The sequence below is a fragment of the Betta splendens genome, chromosome 2 (genome assembly GCF_900634795.4).
Source record: "Betta splendens chromosome 2, fBetSpl5.4, whole genome shotgun sequence".
NCBI classification, from domain to species: domain Eukaryota; kingdom Metazoa; phylum Chordata; class Actinopteri; order Anabantiformes; family Osphronemidae; genus Betta; species Betta splendens.
This window is the reverse complement of record NC_040882.2, coordinates 21376346-21397111: the sequence shown is the minus strand read 5'-3', so window position 1 is coordinate 21397111 and position 20766 is coordinate 21376346. Positions and strand designations below refer to the sequence as shown.

Below are 20766 nucleotides of genomic sequence, written 5' to 3'. Positions count from 1 at the left end.
AGGAGTCCGAGGTTGCTCCCCGAGCCGACTCCCCGTTTGCCTCGGTTTGGACTCCGGACCGTTCGTCATGCAGCGACACCTGAAGCGCACCCGGGTTCCGTTACTGGAGCGCGTGGTTCCTCTGTAACTGGATCTACTTTTTGGAGGGAGAGGTGGGCATGCTCGCAAAGAGAAGAAGAAAGTAGAAAGACAAGGCTGAGCAGCAGCGATAGACGGAGGGAGAGATCATTTCAGAGGCTGTAACTTACTTGTAGATGTTCGATCAGGCCACGACTATGGGCGATGGGAACCACCGCTGTGGACCCAACCTGCTGTGTCCGGACCGGATGGAGGCAAAGTGCCGCACCGAGATAGGGAGCAGGTCGCCGGTTCAGAGCTCCACCGACACCCCGGGGACATCAGCGTCCACACCGACGTCCTCCAGCGAAGACGGACACGACAAACTTTTGGGAGTGGACCCCGACTACTGTCGGAGGATATTAGTCAGAGGTACGTGCACGCAAACCCCGCAAATAGTGATTTATTCTGCGCGTAACGCTCACTCTGTGCGAGCCCATTAGGGCTTCTGGGGTCCTGAGTGACCCACAGCGATTAGCATCACAGAAAATCCGGCAAATATTTTTCAGCTCACAAGTTTTACTTTAGTTTATTTATCTTATCTTCATACAGTCAAGTTTAATAAAAAATAATAAATAAATTAAAGCGTATTCTATTTAAAAAAATACCCTGACGCGTCTACCTGGTTAAATAAATAAACAAACAAATCTTAACATATTCTAAATATAATGTTATTCTGGGTAAAGTGTTAAAAACTTAGCGTTGCTGCCTCCAGATTTAAAGTGTCGGCATCACAGCAGCTGTGCAGGCTACAAACAGCCTCTGTAGTTAACAATAGGCTACTCTCACATCCGTGACACCTTAGAGGCTCCAGCACTAAACCACACCTAGAAAACACAATGTAACAGAAAAACGTAACGTTGCAGCACAAAATCAAATCAGTAGGAAACGACTGCTTGGCACAGGTTGAACTAATTGGGACCAAGTCTTTGTTCATGTGTAAATATTAAATATTGATTGGTCTGATCAATAATCCAACAATTAAATGAGCTCGGTCAAATGTTCCCTCTATTTCTACGTCTAATATGCGTCCTACACTTAACGACTGCTTCCCTTTAACACTTGTACGTGTGTTTGACATCAGAGCAGGAAACAAAGGAGAAAGCTGTTTAGGAAACTGTTGAGTATAAGCGGGTAAATGTTTCCCTGCAGCCTGTTGTGTTGTTTTTATCAGCAAAATGGATTCATCAACAACCACTTTAACCGTGGCGTGCGCGTGCTCGTCCGAGCTCACTGCCTTTGTCGATAACGTTAATGAACAGCAGAATAATATTGAATTAAATATTCAGTGTCCACGCCCTCTTGTAGGAGGCCACTGTGAATGAGAAATACGCAAAATACTAAATTAAAAATAAAATCCACGTATTCACAAAATACTGGAAAACAACAAAAGCACAGATTGCTTGTGTTTGCGTTTAATTTAAGCTGTCTTAACAATAAATTCTACTTTTGAGGCCCAAATAAGTGAATTTAATTTGTGGTCCCAAATTGATTTAAAGGAGTTAAATTAAATGAGACCGTAAATGTGTTTGTTGCAAACATATGACACGGAAGAAAAAAAGAATCACCTCATAAAATTATTATAAAAAGAAATAAAATGAAACAAACAAGTTGATGTCTGTCCAGGCATTAGGTCATCTAAGGTTATGTGCGTTTATATTTATTCTCATTTTTATTTTTAAACTATTGCGATGAAAATTAATTTAACATATATTAAGTAACACAAATTCTGAACATTGAATTCCTATGACGTTTCCTGCGTATTTAGCATATTTATTTATTTTTAATGCTTTTCAAGAACGTAAATCCAGTAGTTAGCCTTGAGCGCCCATTCAGAACTACGTAAAGAAAAGTCATCAATTAAAATTGCAGCTCATAGTTTTGTGGCTATTTATTGCAGTGATGTGTTTGTGTTTGCTGCAGACAGTCGATGTGTCGTCCTGTCAATTCTCGGTTATTGGCGAATGCGGATATTATGGCCTGTAAATATTTATTGAACATTTGGTTGCGCAGGTGTTATTACCAGAATTACGAATATGGTAAGGACTATTTTAAAATATGAGAAATTGAGAGAATTAAAATATGTCGAAGCTTATTAGAGCGAAGTAACAGACACAATAAGAACTTGTCTTGTCAGACGCACTTGTCTGTTGGCGTCATCAGCTTTAGTAGCAATTTCTACCTGTAGCAACTGCAATAAAAGATATATTTCTTATTTTTATTAAATCTGAATGACCGAACAGTCGACGGAGCTACTGGTGGCAGTCACATATAATTTTATGCGATTAATACGATGTTTTGTTTTGTTTACAGAATGTAAAAGCAGACGTGTGTGTTTTTTGAATTAGATCTGGCTGCTCGGTGCTCAGCATGCTAGCGTCCGTAAAAGCCAGTGAATCGCCAGCCCATCGGTCGTTATTGTGCATTCTCCGCCGGATCCCGGTGTCCATCGGGGGACAGAGTCGCCTTCGAAGGCCGGAGTGCGAACAGACTTTGGTTCCGATACTGCGCATTTGTTCCCGTGCGCACTCAGCGCCGCTCTGGCAGGATTGGTTTTATAAGCCGAGGCTGGATGCTCGAAGCCGAGGTCACCGAGAGTTCAGCAGGTCGGCGTAGCTTCAGCCCGGGTTTCCTCCTCCGCTCGCCAGTGTTGCCATCACAAGGGGCGATGTGTATTTTATCCAGAGCACAAGCACAGCTGTGAAGGTGTAAAGGCATGTTCCTGCGTGCATGTCCGCGTGTGAGGGGACTTTAGAGCCTCGATGCTGCGGAATATTTCCTGCCTGGAGACACGTTACGCAAAGTAATTACGCGTGCGTAAGACGGAGACCCTTTCAGAAATGTTTCATGCCAAACCCACGTTAAGACCACGCGCAGGAATACCTGTGAGCTCCTCTGTGATTGATCACGAGCACGGGGTTCGATTTATTGCGTTTTAATGAAGTCCGAGCTGCAGGAAAAGGCAGGTCGTGTTTTTCCATTCTGTTGCACCCTGCACCGAACCAGAGCTGATCCCTTTCAGTGCCGTCGTTCATATGAACCATTTACTCCTCCTCGGCTTGTGTTAACTTGGGTTTTACTCACAGCTTTCCTATAGAAACACCACGAAGTTTCAGTTCTATCAGATTTGTTTCATATTTAATTCAGACCTTTTCATATTTTATTGGATTGCATATTTTATGACTGTAAAACCCCGGACAAGGAGAAAGGCTCGTATGGCCTCGGAAGTGATAAACACGAATAAATATTCGTTACTACAAAAAAGCAACGCAGAAAGACAATAAAGTTACATTGTAATTGTTGTTTGTTCATTTATAATTTGAAGTTGACAGTAGTTTAGACCGTCTCACCTCATAGGTTAATTTACTAAAACGATTTTTTGATAAATCACAACAGGGGCACACACACATCTGGATAATAGCAAATATCCCGTCAATAGAGGGAAAAACGCAGTTAGACTAACACAAAACATGCAAGAATCCTTGCCAAGGATCTAATTTACAGACAGGTATGATTCACGGACCTACACACACACACCCACACACACCCCCAACGTGCTGCTGTGAATAGACACAGCCCTCCACGTGGAAACGGTGTAAAGCGACGCGTTTTGATTTAAAGCTCTACTTTCACCCCAGAGTCTGATGTTAATTAAATGTCACGTACACAATAAAGCTATGACGGGTCAACATGATTAAGACGCAGTGCTCGTAGTCAGGCAGTATAATTCACACCAGATTAGGTTTTAGATAAAACCTGAAGTTTGTGTTTTATGACTGTAAAACTACTGACTTAGTTTTCATTAATATTATTTAGCTCATATCAACAGATGGAATGAACATAAATGATGCGTTAAGACTTTCTTTCTTTTCTTTGTTAGAAGTGTTGTTAATACAATACATGGCGTAGGGTTATTATTAGTTTAGGGAATTATTAGCTCAATGGGCTCATGACTGGACAAATTAAGTTCAGTTATTTGTTTTAACATAGAACCGCTGAAACGTGGCTCAGTTTAGATTTTAGCTGGACTCATTCTTATAAATTGAACTATACACGAACAAAAAGGCCCAACGGCGAAACGACTGCGGCTCCTGTTGCGTTCAGGTGCAGCTCAGACAGAAAAGAATGCTTTCCCAATATGTTCCGTGTTTCTACACTACAGATGCCAAAGGCACCATCCGGGAGATCGTCCTGCCCAAAGGCCTCGACCTGGACCGGCCCAAGCGCACGCGGACCTCCTTTACGGCCGAGCAGCTGTACCGGCTCGAGCTCGAGTTCCAGCGATGTCAGTACGTTGTAGGCCGCGAGCGCACCGAGCTGGCCCGGCAGCTAAACCTGTCGGAGACTCAGGTAAGATCAGGACCGAGCTACCTCTAACAGGCTCAACTTAGATACGACAAAAATGAACGTCTCCCACTAAATGTTGTAATTTAAGGGCATTAAGGTAATTTATTACCCCATGATTACATTAAGTATCCTTCGTTTGTGGACCAAAGCAGGTGTTTTCAATCAGCACTGGGTTCCGTATAGTTTAATTAATTTGTACACAGGTGCGTGTGTTGTGGGTTTAATTGGGGCCTCAGCCAATCAGAGAGGAAAGCTGGAAATGTGGAGTTGCCCCGCCCATAGCCTTTTTCCACGGGGAGGCCTCTCTGCTCCGAGCAGCACAGTCAGAAGGAGCGTTTACAGTTCAACACGACTGGAACGGTTCCTACATTCGAGATTTAAAAACTTCATTGTTCCCAGAGGGACAGAACGTCTGTTGTGTAAATAATGGAAGTTAGAAAGAAAGCAACCCCGAAGCCCACTGGGCCCGAGGAAATGGGAGTTAAAGCAGTGGTACTACACTATGTGAGGCCCGTGGGCTGCCGGTTAACGTGCTAAATTAAATGGCCTACAATTTAATTTGGTTTGTCACATTTGGACAGTGAGAAACAGATAATACAGCCTGAAAATGACACGCCTCTCTGACACGAATCTGAATCCAACATAATCCGTCCCTTTAGGTCTTCATCACGGAACCGCTGGATAAAACTGATTTCATTTTAACACACCATTGTTATTTCTAGTGTGGCTCCTATTCTGAATTAGCACAGCAACACAGGGGATCGCTTCTGCCCGTGTAGCTCATTGAAATAAACTCAAATGGGGGAAAAAAGCCTGGATTTTCCAGCGCTGTAACAAACTGGTCTCCAGTGACGTAGAAACAGGCGGGCGGCATCACGGTGCCCGTCGCTCTGTCTGAGTGCTGGCTGCGGACGCTCCATCCGCCCGGTGCGCTTCATTCAAACCCTCCTGCGGCGCGTCGAGCCCGGCCCCTCTGCCGTTGCTATAAACGTCATCACGTACGCGTCCACGCACGCACAACAATGCGGGACGTCGTCTGTCGCGTAACCGACTTGTCTTGCTAATAAAAATGCAGCAACGTACAACGTATTGCAGTAGACACCGTGGCCTATAATTTGTTTCTACCGCTCCAAGAAATTGTGTATATAATGATTCTTGTCTTAAGGGCAGTTGAACGCAAACAGAAAGCGTCACTCGAACTCAGCAGCTTCTGTATTAATGCAGTTTAATATATTGTAAGAATTGTATGCTTTTATTTAAACCACATTGCTTCTTTATTTACCACAGGAGCCGAATTACGTATATTTGTACAAACATTATACACATGTGCTGAAGGAAAGTTCAAAAATAAATAAACAGAATATAATATAAAATAAAAGTAGGATCTGTTTAATTAATAGTTCATGTTAAACGCACCCAACATGTCAGTGGGCTGGTTTACTTTCATCATCATCACACACTTTAATCATAAATTAACCTCTTATTGGAGGACATTAAAAAAGCACCTGCAGGAACTTTCTACATCCTCACAGCAACATGACCACAAACCGCACCCAAATAAAGAGGTGGTGGAGGCGTGTGGGGACATGAGCTGCTTCAAAGAGCTGCTTGTGGGCTCGGGTGAAGGCTTGAACCGGGGTTAGGCCTGGGTGCGGTTTGTAATGCTGGCGGAGGCTTCACTACGCCCATGAATGTCCCCATGTCCTTAAGAATAAAAACACCAACGTGTGTGTGTGTGTGTGTGTGTGTGTGTGTGTGTGTGTGTGTGTGTGTGTGTGTGTGTGTGTTTTGGGAGCGCACAGAGCAGCCACTGTGTCCCTCATTAGTGCTGACACTAGGGGTGTTAATGGGAGGGCCCCAGCTTGCTGCTGAACGGAGCCGTGTGAAAACTGCCTGACCTCCAAGTGAGAACGAAATGTAAATAATAAAAGTCCCCGCAATAATGGCGTAAAATATTAAACCCATTGCACCGAAATTTCTTAATGCCGTGTTGCTATTGAAGCAGCTTTTAAGCGTAAACGAAAGGCTTTTAGTAGCATTAGTGGAGTTTTTCTTTCTTATTATTACCTGCTTTTGCATGTTTAAGCAAATGCACCATTCAAGGTCAATCAAGCACAATCACAAAAGGAAAAGATGGAAGCTCTCAAAGTTTTAGGCCCTCTTTAGGCTCCGGGCTGTTTTCTGGTTTTCAGGTGACTTACAGTGTTTGTGGAAATCTTTAGTTTGTTACTCAAGGTTCGATTTTTGAAGGTTTAAAAGCAGCTCCATTATAGAAAGGAGCATTTATAGGATTTTCTCTGTTTTGCCCCTTTTTTAGAGGCGGCGTTCAGAGGAGGCCTCCGGTTTTACTGAGATTCTAGTGTGTTTAGTTTAGAAGAAGAAAAAAAAACCTTAATCAATTATTTCGATCGCATGCCTTTGTGAGGAATCCATTTTAATATTACCCACACATTTAAATCTAATAATGTCAAGTAACCTGCTAAATGTCTGCAACAATTTGTTTACTTTCGGTAAAAAAACAGGCATTTTTGTTTCAAATTTCGATGCGCCTGCGTTAAACTCCCATTAGACACAACTCGAAGGTGGACACGTGAATTTTTCAGCTCTAAATACAACATTCCGTGCCAGTTTTAGTTGTGTTCAGTTTACACCACAAGCAGCTCTACTTGCGCTTTGTTACACGGAAGTGTAGCGCTATGAAAACGTGATTAAAGCGACACACACCGTTTTATAAACGTTACATAAACACGACAGACTCTTTGTCTGCGGCAGAAACACACAAACTAATTACAGTAATATGGGAGCTGGATCGTTAAGTGTTTTTTAACAATGTTTGGGGATTTGGCATTGACCCATAGTGTAAATACAATTAGTTTGGTCAGGTATTCCAACGAAACACACACACACTAGAGTCCACACGGGGCGATTAGCAGAGAATATTAGAAATGATTGTAGGAATGATAAACGCAAATCAAAGGCGTGTAATGCAAATGAGTGAAGCCAGATTTATTGTCTGAGGTGGATTGGGGCCGTGAAAATAGTCAAATTTCATGGTCACTTCGTAGACACATTCATCGATCGGATGTTAACGACGAAGTTGCGGACGTCCACCTGTTGCTAAAAGCCGCTGCGGTCCGCGTCCCGCTTCGTTTCGACCGAACACGCGCTCACCGCTGTCATCCAGCAGCTTTCTGCTCCTGCAGCCAGAGCACAAGAAGTCGCCCAGTACTCAGAGTAACGCGTTACTCAGTAATCCGTTACCGTCGCAGACCTCCGCCTCCGTCCCTCCGTCCTGCGTTCGTCGGTGATGCCGCTCACGGAGCTGCAGGTGTGTGCGGGGGGGGGGGTGGGGGGGTTCTGGTCTCTGGACTCACGGCGAGTTCCGACTGTTTCTATAGCTGTTCTTTAAGTTCCTCCTGTTTGTGCAGCGTGAGAGAAAAGACATTCCCCGGCTTGTTCCAACTGGTCTGTTAGTTTGACTCGGGCAGATCTGGGGTCACCATGATGGGTGGTCACTTTAAGCTCTTCCTCCCACAGGTCTCCTGATGCACGGCCATTGTGTCAGGCCATTGTTGACTGCAGCCCGTCCATGGAGGAGCTATGGTTTTAATGGTCCTGCTGCATTAAACTGGTTGAATCCTGCAGCCAAATGTAAAGCTGTGTGTGTGTGTGTGTGTGTGTGTGTGTGTGTGTGTGTGTGTGTGTGTGTGTGTGTGTGTGTGTGTGTGTGTGTGTGTGTGTGTGTGTGTGTGTGTGTGTGTGTGTGTGTGTGTGTGTGTGTGTGTGTGTGTGTGTGTTAAATATGCCACAGAGCAAAGAAAAAGCTTCAGTAAATGATTGAGATTGTTGTGGATGCTGAAGACGCGCTCCTCCTCAGGTACCTCATATGATCTAAGACCTCTATTCACCTTCTACCAGCTGTCCTCCCACAGGTGCTGGTCGGCAGGCATCAGTGTCTCCCCTCCTTCCTTCCCTGCTCTTGTTTCTCTTACACAGACACTTTCTTCCTACAAACAGCCTCAGGCACAGTTTAAGCAGAGCTGCAGCAACTTTCAGATGTTATGACATCTGTTGCTGCTGCCAATGATATTTCTTTAGTCCTGTGACTCAAAGATTAAGGTATTTGTTAGGTGATATTGTCCTGCTCACACACTTGATATATTATTATTATAAAATGCATAATTGAAACATTACGATCAATGCAACCTGTTTAAATCTGCAGAGACAGAGGCTCTTTAAAACTTGACCTCATGGAACAGGTTCGCATCTGCAGGTACGAGCACGACTGCTTAGTTCGGTTCTGAGTTCTGTGGTGTCACATGGCTCTCGGCCTCCCTGCGCAGACCGGAGGCGATGAGGTGACAGCGCGTGTTCACGTGTGTGTCTGCATACAGTGAATGGCCTGCTTGTGTGCATTGTTCTCCATGACGGCTCAGGCAGACGGCGTCTGGACACTCGTCTGGGCCGTGACGCGCAGCGAGCAGATGTAGCGGCACAGTGCTCGCGCTGTCCGAGGCCTCGGGATGGAGAAGGCGATAGGAAGGGAGGCAGACAGACAACCGCTGTCTTTGTGCGTCCAGTGAAGACGTTGGGTCTGTATGTGAGGACACAAACTGCTTCCCTCGGTGCGCGGTGGCCTAAAGCGAGAGCATCATCTTCAGAACGAACTTTTGTCCGACTCGATGATGGTCAGGAGGAAACTGGCGAGGCTCTGATTATCTAATCAGTTGATTAGATAATCAGAAGGACATAATAGCAATTAAGTCTTAGTTGTGTTTTCCCTTAATCACTCGCTGTGACTGAACTGACTCTGTTCATCAGCTTCTGGCAGAGAAAGCGTTTTAAACAAGGATAGTGTAATTTTCCCAACATATGTGAGGAGCTATAATCTTTCAACTGATGTGAAAATAGGGAAATCAACAAAATTAGACACAAGAGGTTTTCACATACACACACACACACACACACACACACTGGCTCAGGTCTGACCATCGGCGCTGGAACGGCTCCCTGCTCAACCACTTCGTGTCATTCACCAGGCAAATGTGTAATGCAATTAAACTGGTGGATTACTGGCATGGGAGCTTACAGACACCTGCCAGTAGTGAGCCAAGGTCGGATCCTCATCACGACATCTGACGAGCTGTAAAATATCAGTAACCTTGGCAAACAAGTTGATAGAAGTGAGGGGGAAAGCAGAATATAGATGAAGAATCAAATGTAAAACTGCTCATTGTACAGAATCCAGTCTTTTATTGTGAAAATGGATTTTTTTAACAGTTAAGTGTGTGATATTCTTGTTTAGAGAGCAGGGCCTGAATTTACCTTCTTTAATGTTAGCCAATTCATTTTAAGCACCAACTAAATTTTAAATCTTTTTTGATCAGTTTAACATATAAATGTCACAAACAAAAGTAGAATTGAGTGTTAGCGTTCATGTAAACAATCTGTTTATATGTAATATTATTCTAAATAACCCGATTGTTGTTTATTATTCATGCGGCACATATTTAAGCCACATCATGTGAAATCAGAGGAGCAGAGAATAATTATTTATTAATTATCTTTAATTATGGATAATGATGTTTTTAATTAACATATTTTCAAACCTAATGATTTCACTTTAAGTATCTGAGGCAGGTTTTGTTTGTATTTAGGATTCTTTTGGACCCAAACATGACAGTTTTGTCCAAAGTGTGGCCGCAACACTTGAGCCAATGTCGTACGTCTCTCCCCATCGCTTGTGAAAACAAAGCGAGCCTTTGGTCAAACGGTTCTCGGCTCGGTGCGCGTGCTGCTTTAAGCCACCGCTGAGGAAGGAGCCGAGGCTTCGCAGGAGCAGCAGCGCCGACGCTCCAGCCACGAGCAGCCGGCTGGAATGGGAGGCCTTTCCTGCTATTAGGGCTTCTGTGTGTCGCCTTTGCCAGCTGCAATAACAAAATCAAATATGACTCCTCACAAATGGGGAAAAAAAATAAGCGTGTTGGTTGGCTTAGGCAGAGTTTGGGGCAGCGGAGGCGATTCCAGCGACTGCGGGGTGACATGCACGAAAAGTCATGGACAACGTTCAAACCCCTGCTGGTTTTCCTTCCTGCAGTATGAGGGCAGCACTTCTCTGGAAGGGCAGTATGTGGCTCTGAGAGAGAGAGAGAGAGAGAGAGAGAGAGAGAGAGAGAGAGAGAGAGAGAGAGAGAGAGAGAGAGAGAGAGAGAGAGAGAGAGAGAGAGAGAGCAGGAGATAAGACGAAGAAGCACGAGAGCAGAGAAGAGACGGCAGAGTGAGAGAGAGAGAGACGATACGAGACGAGATGCGAGGCAGCGAGAGAGAAGAGAAGATCCACGCTCACCACATTACCTGCTCACACCGTACCTCTCAGGCGCTTCACAGTCGTATCGAGCCTATGATTGCTGCCGTCTCTACTCTGTATAGATGCGACTCGTAAGGTGCTTCTCTCACCTACCTGTCTGTCGGGACACGCGTGAAGCGCGGGAGGACGGACCGCCTCGTTGATCTTGGAGAGGAGAGAGATAAGAAAAAGGGAAGAGAGAGAGAGAGAGAGAGAGAGAGAGAGACTGACTCATAACAGTCCCAAGTGTTTCTGTGCTAAGGAGGATTAGGCAGCCATATCTACCAGTGTATATAAGACGGGGTTAACCCCTGGCTGAACCTGGCCGAACATGTGCTGCGGGACCGAGGACCAGATCAGCTGCTAAGGTGATGAGTGGGCGGGGCATCGTGGCGGTGGCGCGTCCAGCACAGGTCTGAATGATGTGATACAGGTGGAGTCTGGTGTAGAGGCGGGAGGAGGAGGATGAGGAGGGTCATCCTGAGTGCAGTAGGAGGAAGAGCACCCTGTTTGTTTTAACACACCGTCCGCCAGCAGGTTTATGAGCTCAGAGTGGCCGTATTGGATGGATGGTGCCATCACACTCTCTGAGCCTCCTCCCGTCTCCTGCGGCGCCCTGCTGTACGTTACATGAGCCTCTGCCCAGAGACTGCTACAGTCTCCAATGGGAGGAGATTCCATTGTGTGCCTCCGCTCATCACATGCCTGGGATCAGGGGGTCTGAGCGGGGTCACGGCCGGAGCACCGAGCCGCTGGAGGGGGTCACGGAAGGTGTGAAAGACGGTGGCGGAGCGTTGAAGAGATCATGGTGCATTATGGGAGCCAGAGCTTTACATTGGGGATCAGGCCAACAATGAACAGGGGAAGTCGTAACTGGGGCGAAGCCAGTTTGCTCCGTAGAGGACGCCGCTCGTCTTCACCGCGTTGCGACGCATCACAGCTGATTCAATGAACACAGGGATCCACACTTGATCCGTCCACTGGGTCCTGATCTGGTTTAACCCCTCTGCCTCTGCCCCCGTTCTCCTGCCGCTCTGTTCTCCAGCTGCCTCTTCCCCAGCGCTGCCGATGCCCCACATTAAGCTTCACTCGTCTCCCCGTCGTGTCGACTGGGATCCGCTCCGCGGTCGAGACCACCGCTCTGCGAGTTCCTCCTCTCACGTGTTTCCTGCATTTGACGCGTTTCCCCTCAAACAGGAAGCGGGGAGGAACTAAAACCCAGGGAGGGAACTTCAAATGAGCCACTAGAGGGACAAAAGATACGTGTTTGAACTTTAATGTATCTGACTCAATTTGACACGTTTACACTTAAAAGGCACAGTTAAAAATATTATAGTGGTCAAAAAATAAATATAAACGAAATCCAGCATTAAACGTAACAAATGATCCCAAATTATTAAACAATATAGCAACCATTAAAATGTAAAGCTGCACGATGTTGAATTCAAAACACTATTTTCTTTCATTTCACGAGACGCAGAACAACAGACTTCAAATCATGAATGGAAGAAATAAGTCATTCTAAATCAGCAGCTAAGTCTCGTGATACTTTCCTTTTTTGTCAACAAATCCCATGAAAAGACTAAAATCAACAATGACTTGATCCTATTGAGGACCCGGCGTTTCCAAAGCCGCGTTTGCTTTATCCCTCCCTCCACACGCTGAAACAACAGTGGCTGCGGGTTGTGACGCGTTGCTTCGCACAAACGTGGACCCCTCTGTGCCAACCTGAACGCTGGCCACCGTTGGAAGGCAGTCCCCATCAAACGCTTCCAGCGCCCGCGCTGCGTCGCCAGCCTCACCCGGCCCTGACCTCCTCGCCCGGCCCCACCCGTGCCCAGCCTTGCCCCAGTGTGCAGAGGGCGAGGCGGGGGCCAAACGCAGGTCACGCTACATCCAGATCTCCCTCCGTAATCTCTGCCCCAGCTCTGAACCCTGGATCCCATTAAAAAGGATTTACATCCAATAGTGTAGATGTACCAAAGGCAGCTTTGCTTTCTTCTGCTCTCATCATTTCCCTCTCTAATAAATTCCCTGTAAAACATCAGCAAGCTTTTTATTTTCCCATTGCCCCCCCCCCCCCTCTGCGATGGATGGATAGGAGGGCTGTGATGGGAACAGAAGGCCCGACCACACCCACAGCGTGTGGATGAAGGGAGGGGATTGGAGGACTGTTTCAACTGTAGTGAAAGCCCTTTATGGGATGTGTGTTGTTGGCAGGCGATGGCGTGTGAGTAAAATACTGGGAAAGATCTTAGAGCGTGAGCTAATGAGGAGGGAGTCCAGGACCAGCGCACAGTTCCTGGGCTTCATTCCACCCTTATGTCATGTCCATCGTTCCATCTCTGGCCTCTGCTCCGTCCTCCTGCAGTAAGACGCGCTGCGTCAGCTCCAGCGCTCCTCTCTGAGCTGTGGGATCCTCTCAGATCTCATTATTTGTGCCGTGGTCAGTAGCTGAAACTATGATCTCACTTTCTCTAGCTGCACGTTGAGCCGTCACAGCGCAGCGATACTGTAGTTAACACCAGCTGGTCCTGGTCGAGGTCGCACGCACGCACGCACGCCCAGCAGCTCCCAGATCAGCCTCGTATCAGGTCCATATTGAACATGTTGCACCTTCATATCGTGTTGTTCAGGACTTTGTGCGTCTGTAGCTGGATGCGTGTGCAGCGTCTGACGGAACGACGATTACTGTTTTCCTGTTTGTGGCAGTTAGTGCAGGTCTGCAATCAGAGGCACCATTTGAAAAGCCTTTCTGATTTCCTCTTCTCGGGCTGCGAAAGGAGACGGGACGAGGACAGAATGACTGAGCTCAGCTGTGCGTTTCAGACGGCTCTGAACATAGTTTGATGAGGAGGTGCAGGAGAAATTCTGTCCGACTGAAGGTGGCAACGAGAGCCTTCAAATGTAGGACATAAACAAGCACACAAAGAGACGAGCACAAAAAAGATCAGCTGTCGAAATGTCTTCGTGCGTGTGTGTGTGTGTGTGTCCTGCTGTGTTTGTATTGTGCCTCCATTCAGTCCATCCACAGCCGTGTGTGTGTATATATTTGTGTCATCTGGCCGTTGTTGTGCAACCAACAAGCACTTACGAAACAGTTATGTTTTAATTAAATTACAGGCTTATGCATTTCTGCTGTTACAGGTGTTTCCTTTTAAGTCGTCTGCTGCCAATCCCTGTTTATCAGGGATTAGATTACCGGGTTTCTACGAAAAAAACAAGAAGCGTCTAATGGGAAGTCGGACGTGTGTGCAAATAACATCCAGTTCCCTGCTGGGTAAAGTTGGGGGTGTGATTTGAATAATGAAGTGATGTCACTTTCGAAGGAGCACTCAGGACAAACCCAGAACAAAACGTCCAGTCGTCGGTCTGACTCCTCTCTGCTCCGCATGACGTATTAGCAGTAAAGCGTCTCTCAGTAACTCGGCCAGGATCGCATCCATCTTTCATGGCCTAGACTCGGGTCAGAGGTGGCGCTCGGTGCAGGGTTGTCCTGAAGCCACTGTGGCCTCCAGCTTCTGGCCCAGTGGCAGAGCCTCTCCACGCACTGTACGTACATTAGGGCCACGCTGAGCCTCATCAAATAAACATGGAGCAGGAGGACACGCGGAGTTCACTAAGCTTTGCTCGCTCTGCAGCTGAAGCTGGTGAGAGAGGACACAGTCCCATTACTTTCAGCTGCAGCTCCGTTTTCCTCTGAACCTTCACAAAAGTTCACCTGCCGGTGCATTCACTTGTTCATATTCTTACTTCAGTAGTTGTTGTGTCTTTATGACGGAATTGTCATTTCCACACAACCGTCCGTGAAGCTCTCGTATCACATAAGGTGGAGATTGCAGCATGTGATATGTGCTGATATGTTATGACCACAACATGCTAAGTGGTGTAAGTGCACACACACACACACACACACACACACACACACACACACACAAGGATCATCTCATGCAGAGTGTATGACCATCATTGTGAACAGCTGGAGCTTTGTGGTGTGTTAAAAAACCCCTTGTTGGATCAAATGATTCTTCCTGTTCAGACGGTGACGCCGCTCTGTTTTCCCGCCCGTGTCGTCCAGGTCAAGGTGTGGTTCCAGAACCGCCGGACCAAGCAGAAGAAGGACACCACCAAGGACTCGGACAAGCGCTCGTCGTCGTCCTCCGAGTCTCTGGCCACCTGCAACATCCTGCGCCTGCTGGAGCAGGGCCGCCTGCTGTCGGGGCCGGCGCCGCCGCCCAACCCGCTGCTCGGGCCGCCGTCCCACCCGGCCAACGGCTCCCTGCTGGGCGGCCAGGGCGCGGCCTCCTCCACCTCCCCGGGCCTCGGCGGCGGCACCCCCCCCAGCTCGCTGCCCGGGGCCACGTTCGGGCTGTCGCTGCCGTCGCTGGGCGGCACGCCGTCGTCCCCGCGGCTGGGCGTGCCGCCGCCGCACTCGCTGTGCTTCACCATGCCGCTGCTGGGCGGCGCCCACCACGAACTCACCTCGGTCTACGGGTGCGGCTCCTCGGCGTTCGAGCCGTACATGCGGCTGGACAGGAAGGAGGCCGACCTGGGGGGAAAGAAGACGGTCTCCTAAGACGGACCTCGCGTTGCAAGCGCTCGGCTGCGCGTCGAGGTTTTGTGCAGCTGCAGTCGGAAGAAAAAAAAAAAAAAGAAAAAGAAAAGAAGGACGAGACCGGGTCGCTCGCGGCACCATTTTGTGCCACAGCACCGCTTGGCACGCTGACACAAAATGGTGAAAAGGACGTGATGTGATGGAGACTGTCCCGCATTAGAAAACGAAGGAAAAAAAGACCAGTTTGTGATTTTTTTTTTTTTTTTGCAGAAGTGCAGTGTGTATATGGCGTGAACCTGACTGACAGATGTTTTTATCGCCACTCTCTTTGCAGTGGTTTTAAGTGACTCTTCACTTTTTTTGTCCAGTGCGTTTGTATGTGTGATTTTTCTCTCTATACAGGCCTTCATTTATTGTTCAGGAAAAAAAAAATACTTGACATGGATCATTCAGGCTGAATGGAGTCTTAATGAGGAGAGTGGGATTTCAAAAAGAGCAGTTTGTACACATTTGGGTACATATTTAAGTACAAGTGGCCATGTTTGGTTTTAGTTGATGTGCTATCACAATATGGAAGAAACAGGAAAAAAAAAAAGAATCGTAGCATTTTAATATCAGTCTGTTTGGTGTCCAGCTGTAGTTTTTGTAAATTCCTTATTGGGTTGTGTTGTGTATGAAATAATATGTGGTAGGATCTGGACAAATGGTGCAAAATCACATATCTAGATCTGTTAGTTTATTCAAAAACAACATGAGAAGAAGAAGAGTCGCGTGAGGAAGCTGCTCGGCCAAAGCAGCCGCAGATGAAGCTTTGGAGGCGACGTCCTCGTCCTCCAGGTCAGACACATTCATTTCCAATCTTTGATTCACAGATGTCACATTTTCCCTTTGATTAATTGTCTAAAAGACACTTATTTACTCAATCTGACTCAGAAAGATTCTTCAGTCATCTTTACATTTATCTGCAGGAAAAGGCTGGAGACGAAGCAAAAAGAGGAGTTGATTTCCAGTAAATTAATAAATGTCTTCATTTGTTTAAAAGCACAAATACCAAACATCATCTGCTTTTAGCTTCTTTAAATGTGACAACTTGAAAACAGCGGAGGCCTCTCACATTTGTTTTGTCCTCGACTGAATGATTTATAGAGAGAATGACGGCAAATTTTACTCCGCAGTAGTTGAGATAATGGTGCGACCAGTCATGACGTCTGTAGAATGTGCTGCAGTTTCAGCCCAGAGCTTTTCATTTGTCTTAGTTCGCAGCATCACAGCGATGAGTCTCTTTCACCTTGAGTTTTCCATTAAGCATATTTGCGTGCAGACGCTTTGGATGCAATAAGCTGCAGCATCGCGTCACCCGTTGCTCCATGGTTGTTTATTTCCCTTTAATTAATACTTGTGTTTCCTGTTTAATGTTGGATGCTGACGCCGGGCTCGACCTCCTGTTCGTCTTCACCTCAGCCCGTCTCTCCCTTTGCTCCGCTCGCCCCTCCTTCAAAAGCACTTTATGTTGGTAGGTTTCCGTTTGACCTAAAAGAATCTTAGTTACTGCATTTCCCAAAAATATGTTTTTCTCCCGCTTCCATTTATAAATTGATTGATTTGCACCTGCATTGACCTTAGGATCTGAAACCGCCTCCTTTGAGTAGTGGAATCAGAAATATGTTAATGCAGGACGGGCTGCAGGACAAAGGAGGATCAGCTGTAGTATCGTCATCTTCTTCCATAGGAAGCCATACGTAAAAAAAAGAAGCTCATCTGCAAGCGCTTGCAATTCCAAACCGCTTGCCCTCAATTTGTAGATGTCACATGAGTTATTAGCCCCCTATTCATGACTTCTGAGGCTCCTTGGGTTTGATATGTCTCATTCTCACTTTTCTTCTCCTGCGTTTCTTTCATTTCCTGGCTTCACCTCATTGTGAAGGTTAATGCGGTTTTCCTCGGCCTTTCTCTCTCTCTCGCGCCGAGGGGGGACTCGACGCCTATATAGAGGAAAAAAAGAAAAAGAAGCAGGTACTCGAATGACTTTAATTAAAAGGCGCACATGAGTAAAGACCAGGCAGCGTCTCAGGCGGCGCCTGCGTTTCCTCTGGCAGCGCGCGCAGAGGATCCGACCTCGCGCGTGAGGAGTCCCAGTCCGGCCTCTTTGCACCCGTGTAGCGTCGGCCGCTTTGTTGATGTTGTTGTGCTCCGACTCCAGCGGCTCCCCTGTTCTCCACCCGCGGCTCTTTGCAGCAGCGCGTCTGTGCTGTTGTTGAACATCGTATTATTTCCTATAAGCACCATTCATAATTTACACGCTGTGGCATCAAATATTGATCGGAGAGATGGAGCTGAGAGGTCAGGAGGCCTGCTCCTCCTCCGAGGCCCTTGGAGCCTTTCACAAACACGCACCGCTTGTTTCGCTCCTTGACGTGATGTTCCCATGCTGCGCTGGAGCCAAAACAGCCTCTGTTGCCCCTTTTTTCCTGTGGGGCCTTAATTTCTTCAGTTTCAGAGACGTGGGCTCTGCTTCACGAGGCTTTAGCTTCACAGGGTAGTGTGTAAATGAGCTCCTAATGAACAAACAGCTCCGCTCGGTTGTTATGACACACAAGCAATATTGGAAATTAAAGCAAAGGTTTGTGGTCGAGTGGTAACGAATGTTCCGGCACGTCATTATTCAGAATGGGCACTAACTCCATGTTGTGTCGGCGTACGGTGGTGTTTCGTAATGTAAATCTGCAGTATCTGCTGTGCCGCATGCGCCCAGTCATGACCTCAGCGGAGGAGCACGCGGTCTTAGAAGTGGGTCTCTTCCAGGAAACGCTGTAAAGCCTTGCATCAGCCCGTTCATTGTGTCCTTCAGGCTTCTGCTCCGGCCACGTTCCGCTCCGCTCTGCGTGCGCTCCGTCACATCCCCGGGTTCGGTTCCACCCACGCGTTACGTGCATTCTCATGGCTCATGCTTCCACGTCATGCTTTCTGTTGATGGACAGTCTTTTGCGATTGTGTGAACATGTTCCTTTTCTTTTGACAAACAAACTGACTGTAATTGGTTTTCTGTTCTGTATGCACGGCTAAGGTCCTGCGTCGGCCATAATGTCTTTTTGTTGAGCAGTAAATGTTGCGTAATGTCAAGCTACTGTCACCAGCTACTACTTACGATGAGCAAACTCTATGTACATAGATATAAATTTATATATAAATATATATATAAATGGGTCTTTGCACAGTAATCTCCATGTCGGCGCCATGTGACATTAACAGGAAAAACAAATCACAAAAGAAAGTAAAAAAAAAAACTTTATATATGCTTTACAGTTCTTTGTCTCATTAACATTTTGCACTTATTTAAAGAGGCTTACTTCTGTTTCTGGGCTGACAGAGCTGTTTTCACGCTCGGTCAAGATACTGTACAATATGTATATGTATTTTTATTCATATGCATATAAATATATGTCTATGTAATTTGCTTTGTGCGTTGTTCTTTCTTCCACCTGCCTCGAGGCAACAAAGACTAAACTCAGACGCTCGAGACGCGCAAAAGTTTTTACCGGACTTAATCAAGAGAAAAATTTGCCGTCTGTTAAACATACAAGGATGTTTGTGAAACTATTTGAGAAACGTTCGAATCCGAGCTGCCCTTAAAAGACTATTTAGCAAAAATATGAGATTCTCTTTGTAATCACTTCACAAAATCTCTGTTCCTATTCACGCCTGTGGATTTTGGGTTCAATCAAAGATTCATTAAAAACCTTGGCTTCTTTGTCCTTCCCATCAATGTGGCATAAACATCAAGGCGCGGAGGCATTACCTTCAAATACTTTAATTTTGTTTTGGTTGGGATGGTGGCATGTAAAGGCTGAACTGACATGCCCTTGGGATACTTATTGGCTGAAAATATGAGATTATACTTCACAAGTGAAATGACTCAGACTATTTTTCTTTCTGTCTGTAAGAAATACATCTGATAATTTTGTTGTGAAAAGTATTTTATTAAAGGGCACAAAAAGTAGAACAGGAAAAAAAATGTGATTAAAGCCGGGTGTGTTTTAACATCTGCAGAACCCTGCACCCCGCGTTGTTCTGTGCCCCCGACAAAGAAGGCTGTAATTCATAAATGTGAACAAAACCAAATTTAAATGTTGACATCTTGTATTGAGTTGGATCCGGGGAGAAGTTTATAATTTAGCTTTTTCAAGAACAAAGCAATTAAAATGGGATTTTATACTTCGTTATGCTTTTATTTCACAACTTGTCCTAGTGATGCCTGAACCGAGGATAAACAGGAAAAGAGCAGAACATGGAGGTGAAGGGAGTCCACCTGCACCTCCATGTCTGTAGGATGCACAGAAACCTGTTAAACACTGAACACACTTTCATATCTTGGGTCATTTGTAGTATTTTAAAGAAGAGAGCCTCGCGTTTGAGTCGTCCTTCGCGCTGTTCTCCACACTCCTCATCAGCCGAGCTTCCAGAAAACAGCGTCTCACTCACAGAAACTTTGCAGCTGTGCAGGAATGTCAGGAAACAAAGGGCGTAAAATTGGACACATACTGTACTGCAGCAGGTTCACGAAAAACATAATCAAAGTTCCTGAAAAGATTCCTGGGTGTCTGATAAAAAAAAATAATTCCACCTAAAACTTTTCTGTCTTCATCACATACTGTGTTGATTTTTCCTCATTCCTCTGAGTGGAAATGAGAACGGTACCTGTATAAGCTACAGATACAGACATGAATGCTACTGTATGTGGCCCGACCTGCACAGTCAGGGGCAGTGTTTAATGCTCATGTAAAACATTACAACACCAATTTTAAATGTGGTGACATAAAACAAACACACATTTACTTTTCTCTTATTTATCTCTATTAAAAATCAGCAATCTAATAATTTCAAAGATACAAAGTGCCAAAATGTTGGTCAGATCTCATCATTTCTCAGCTAAATAACTTGAATAACTTTAACAACTGCGTGTCAGATGAGGACTAATGTGCAAAGGGAGGACAGGTCATGTAACTTTTACAAAGCTGTGAAGGTAACACGCTTTATCTGTCCCCCTGTTAGCCCAGACTGCAGCATGGGGCACTGCTCCGGGCCGGGACAATTGACCTGCAGGGTGCCAATTATAGTGATTGGCACCTTTATTTGAGCAAGGAAGAGGCGAGAGGGCCGGCAGAAAGGAGACCAGATGGGTGGCCTGCTTTGGGTGGGAAGCGGAGCAGGGAGGGGAAACGCAGGAGGAAGTGCCCCACAGCTGAGGAAGAGGCTGTGGCGATAAACAGCAACAGCGGTTTCATTTGTCTTTCAATGGGGATTATTTCCCACAAAACTTCAATTAGGACATAAAAATAATAGTTTAAGCATTTATTGTAGAAGTGTTTCTGTAAATTAGGAATTACCTCAAAGCTCAACACAA

At 46.0% G+C, this 20766-nt stretch overlaps 1 protein-coding gene across 2 annotated transcripts; it reads left to right on the top strand.

The window, feature by feature from the left end:
* The first annotated feature begins 12 nt into the window (after window positions 1–12).
* Window positions 13–18819, top strand: vax2 (ventral anterior homeobox 2). 2 transcript variants are annotated; one of them, XM_029139154.3, is made up of 4 exons: window positions 13–152; window positions 267–489; window positions 4280–4467; window positions 14889–18819. In XM_029139154.3, exons 2-4 carry the CDS (start codon window positions 276–278, stop codon window positions 15384–15386), a joined length of 900 nt encoding a protein of 299 aa, XP_028994987.1. In that variant the 5' UTR covers window positions 13–152; window positions 267–275; the 3' UTR covers window positions 15387–18819. The 2 variants fall into 2 exon arrangements, with proteins under 2 accessions (XP_028994987.1, XP_028994978.1); XM_029139145.3 differs by having other exon boundaries at window positions 20–152; window positions 255–489.
* The last annotated feature ends 1947 nt before the right edge of the window (window positions 18820–20766 follow it).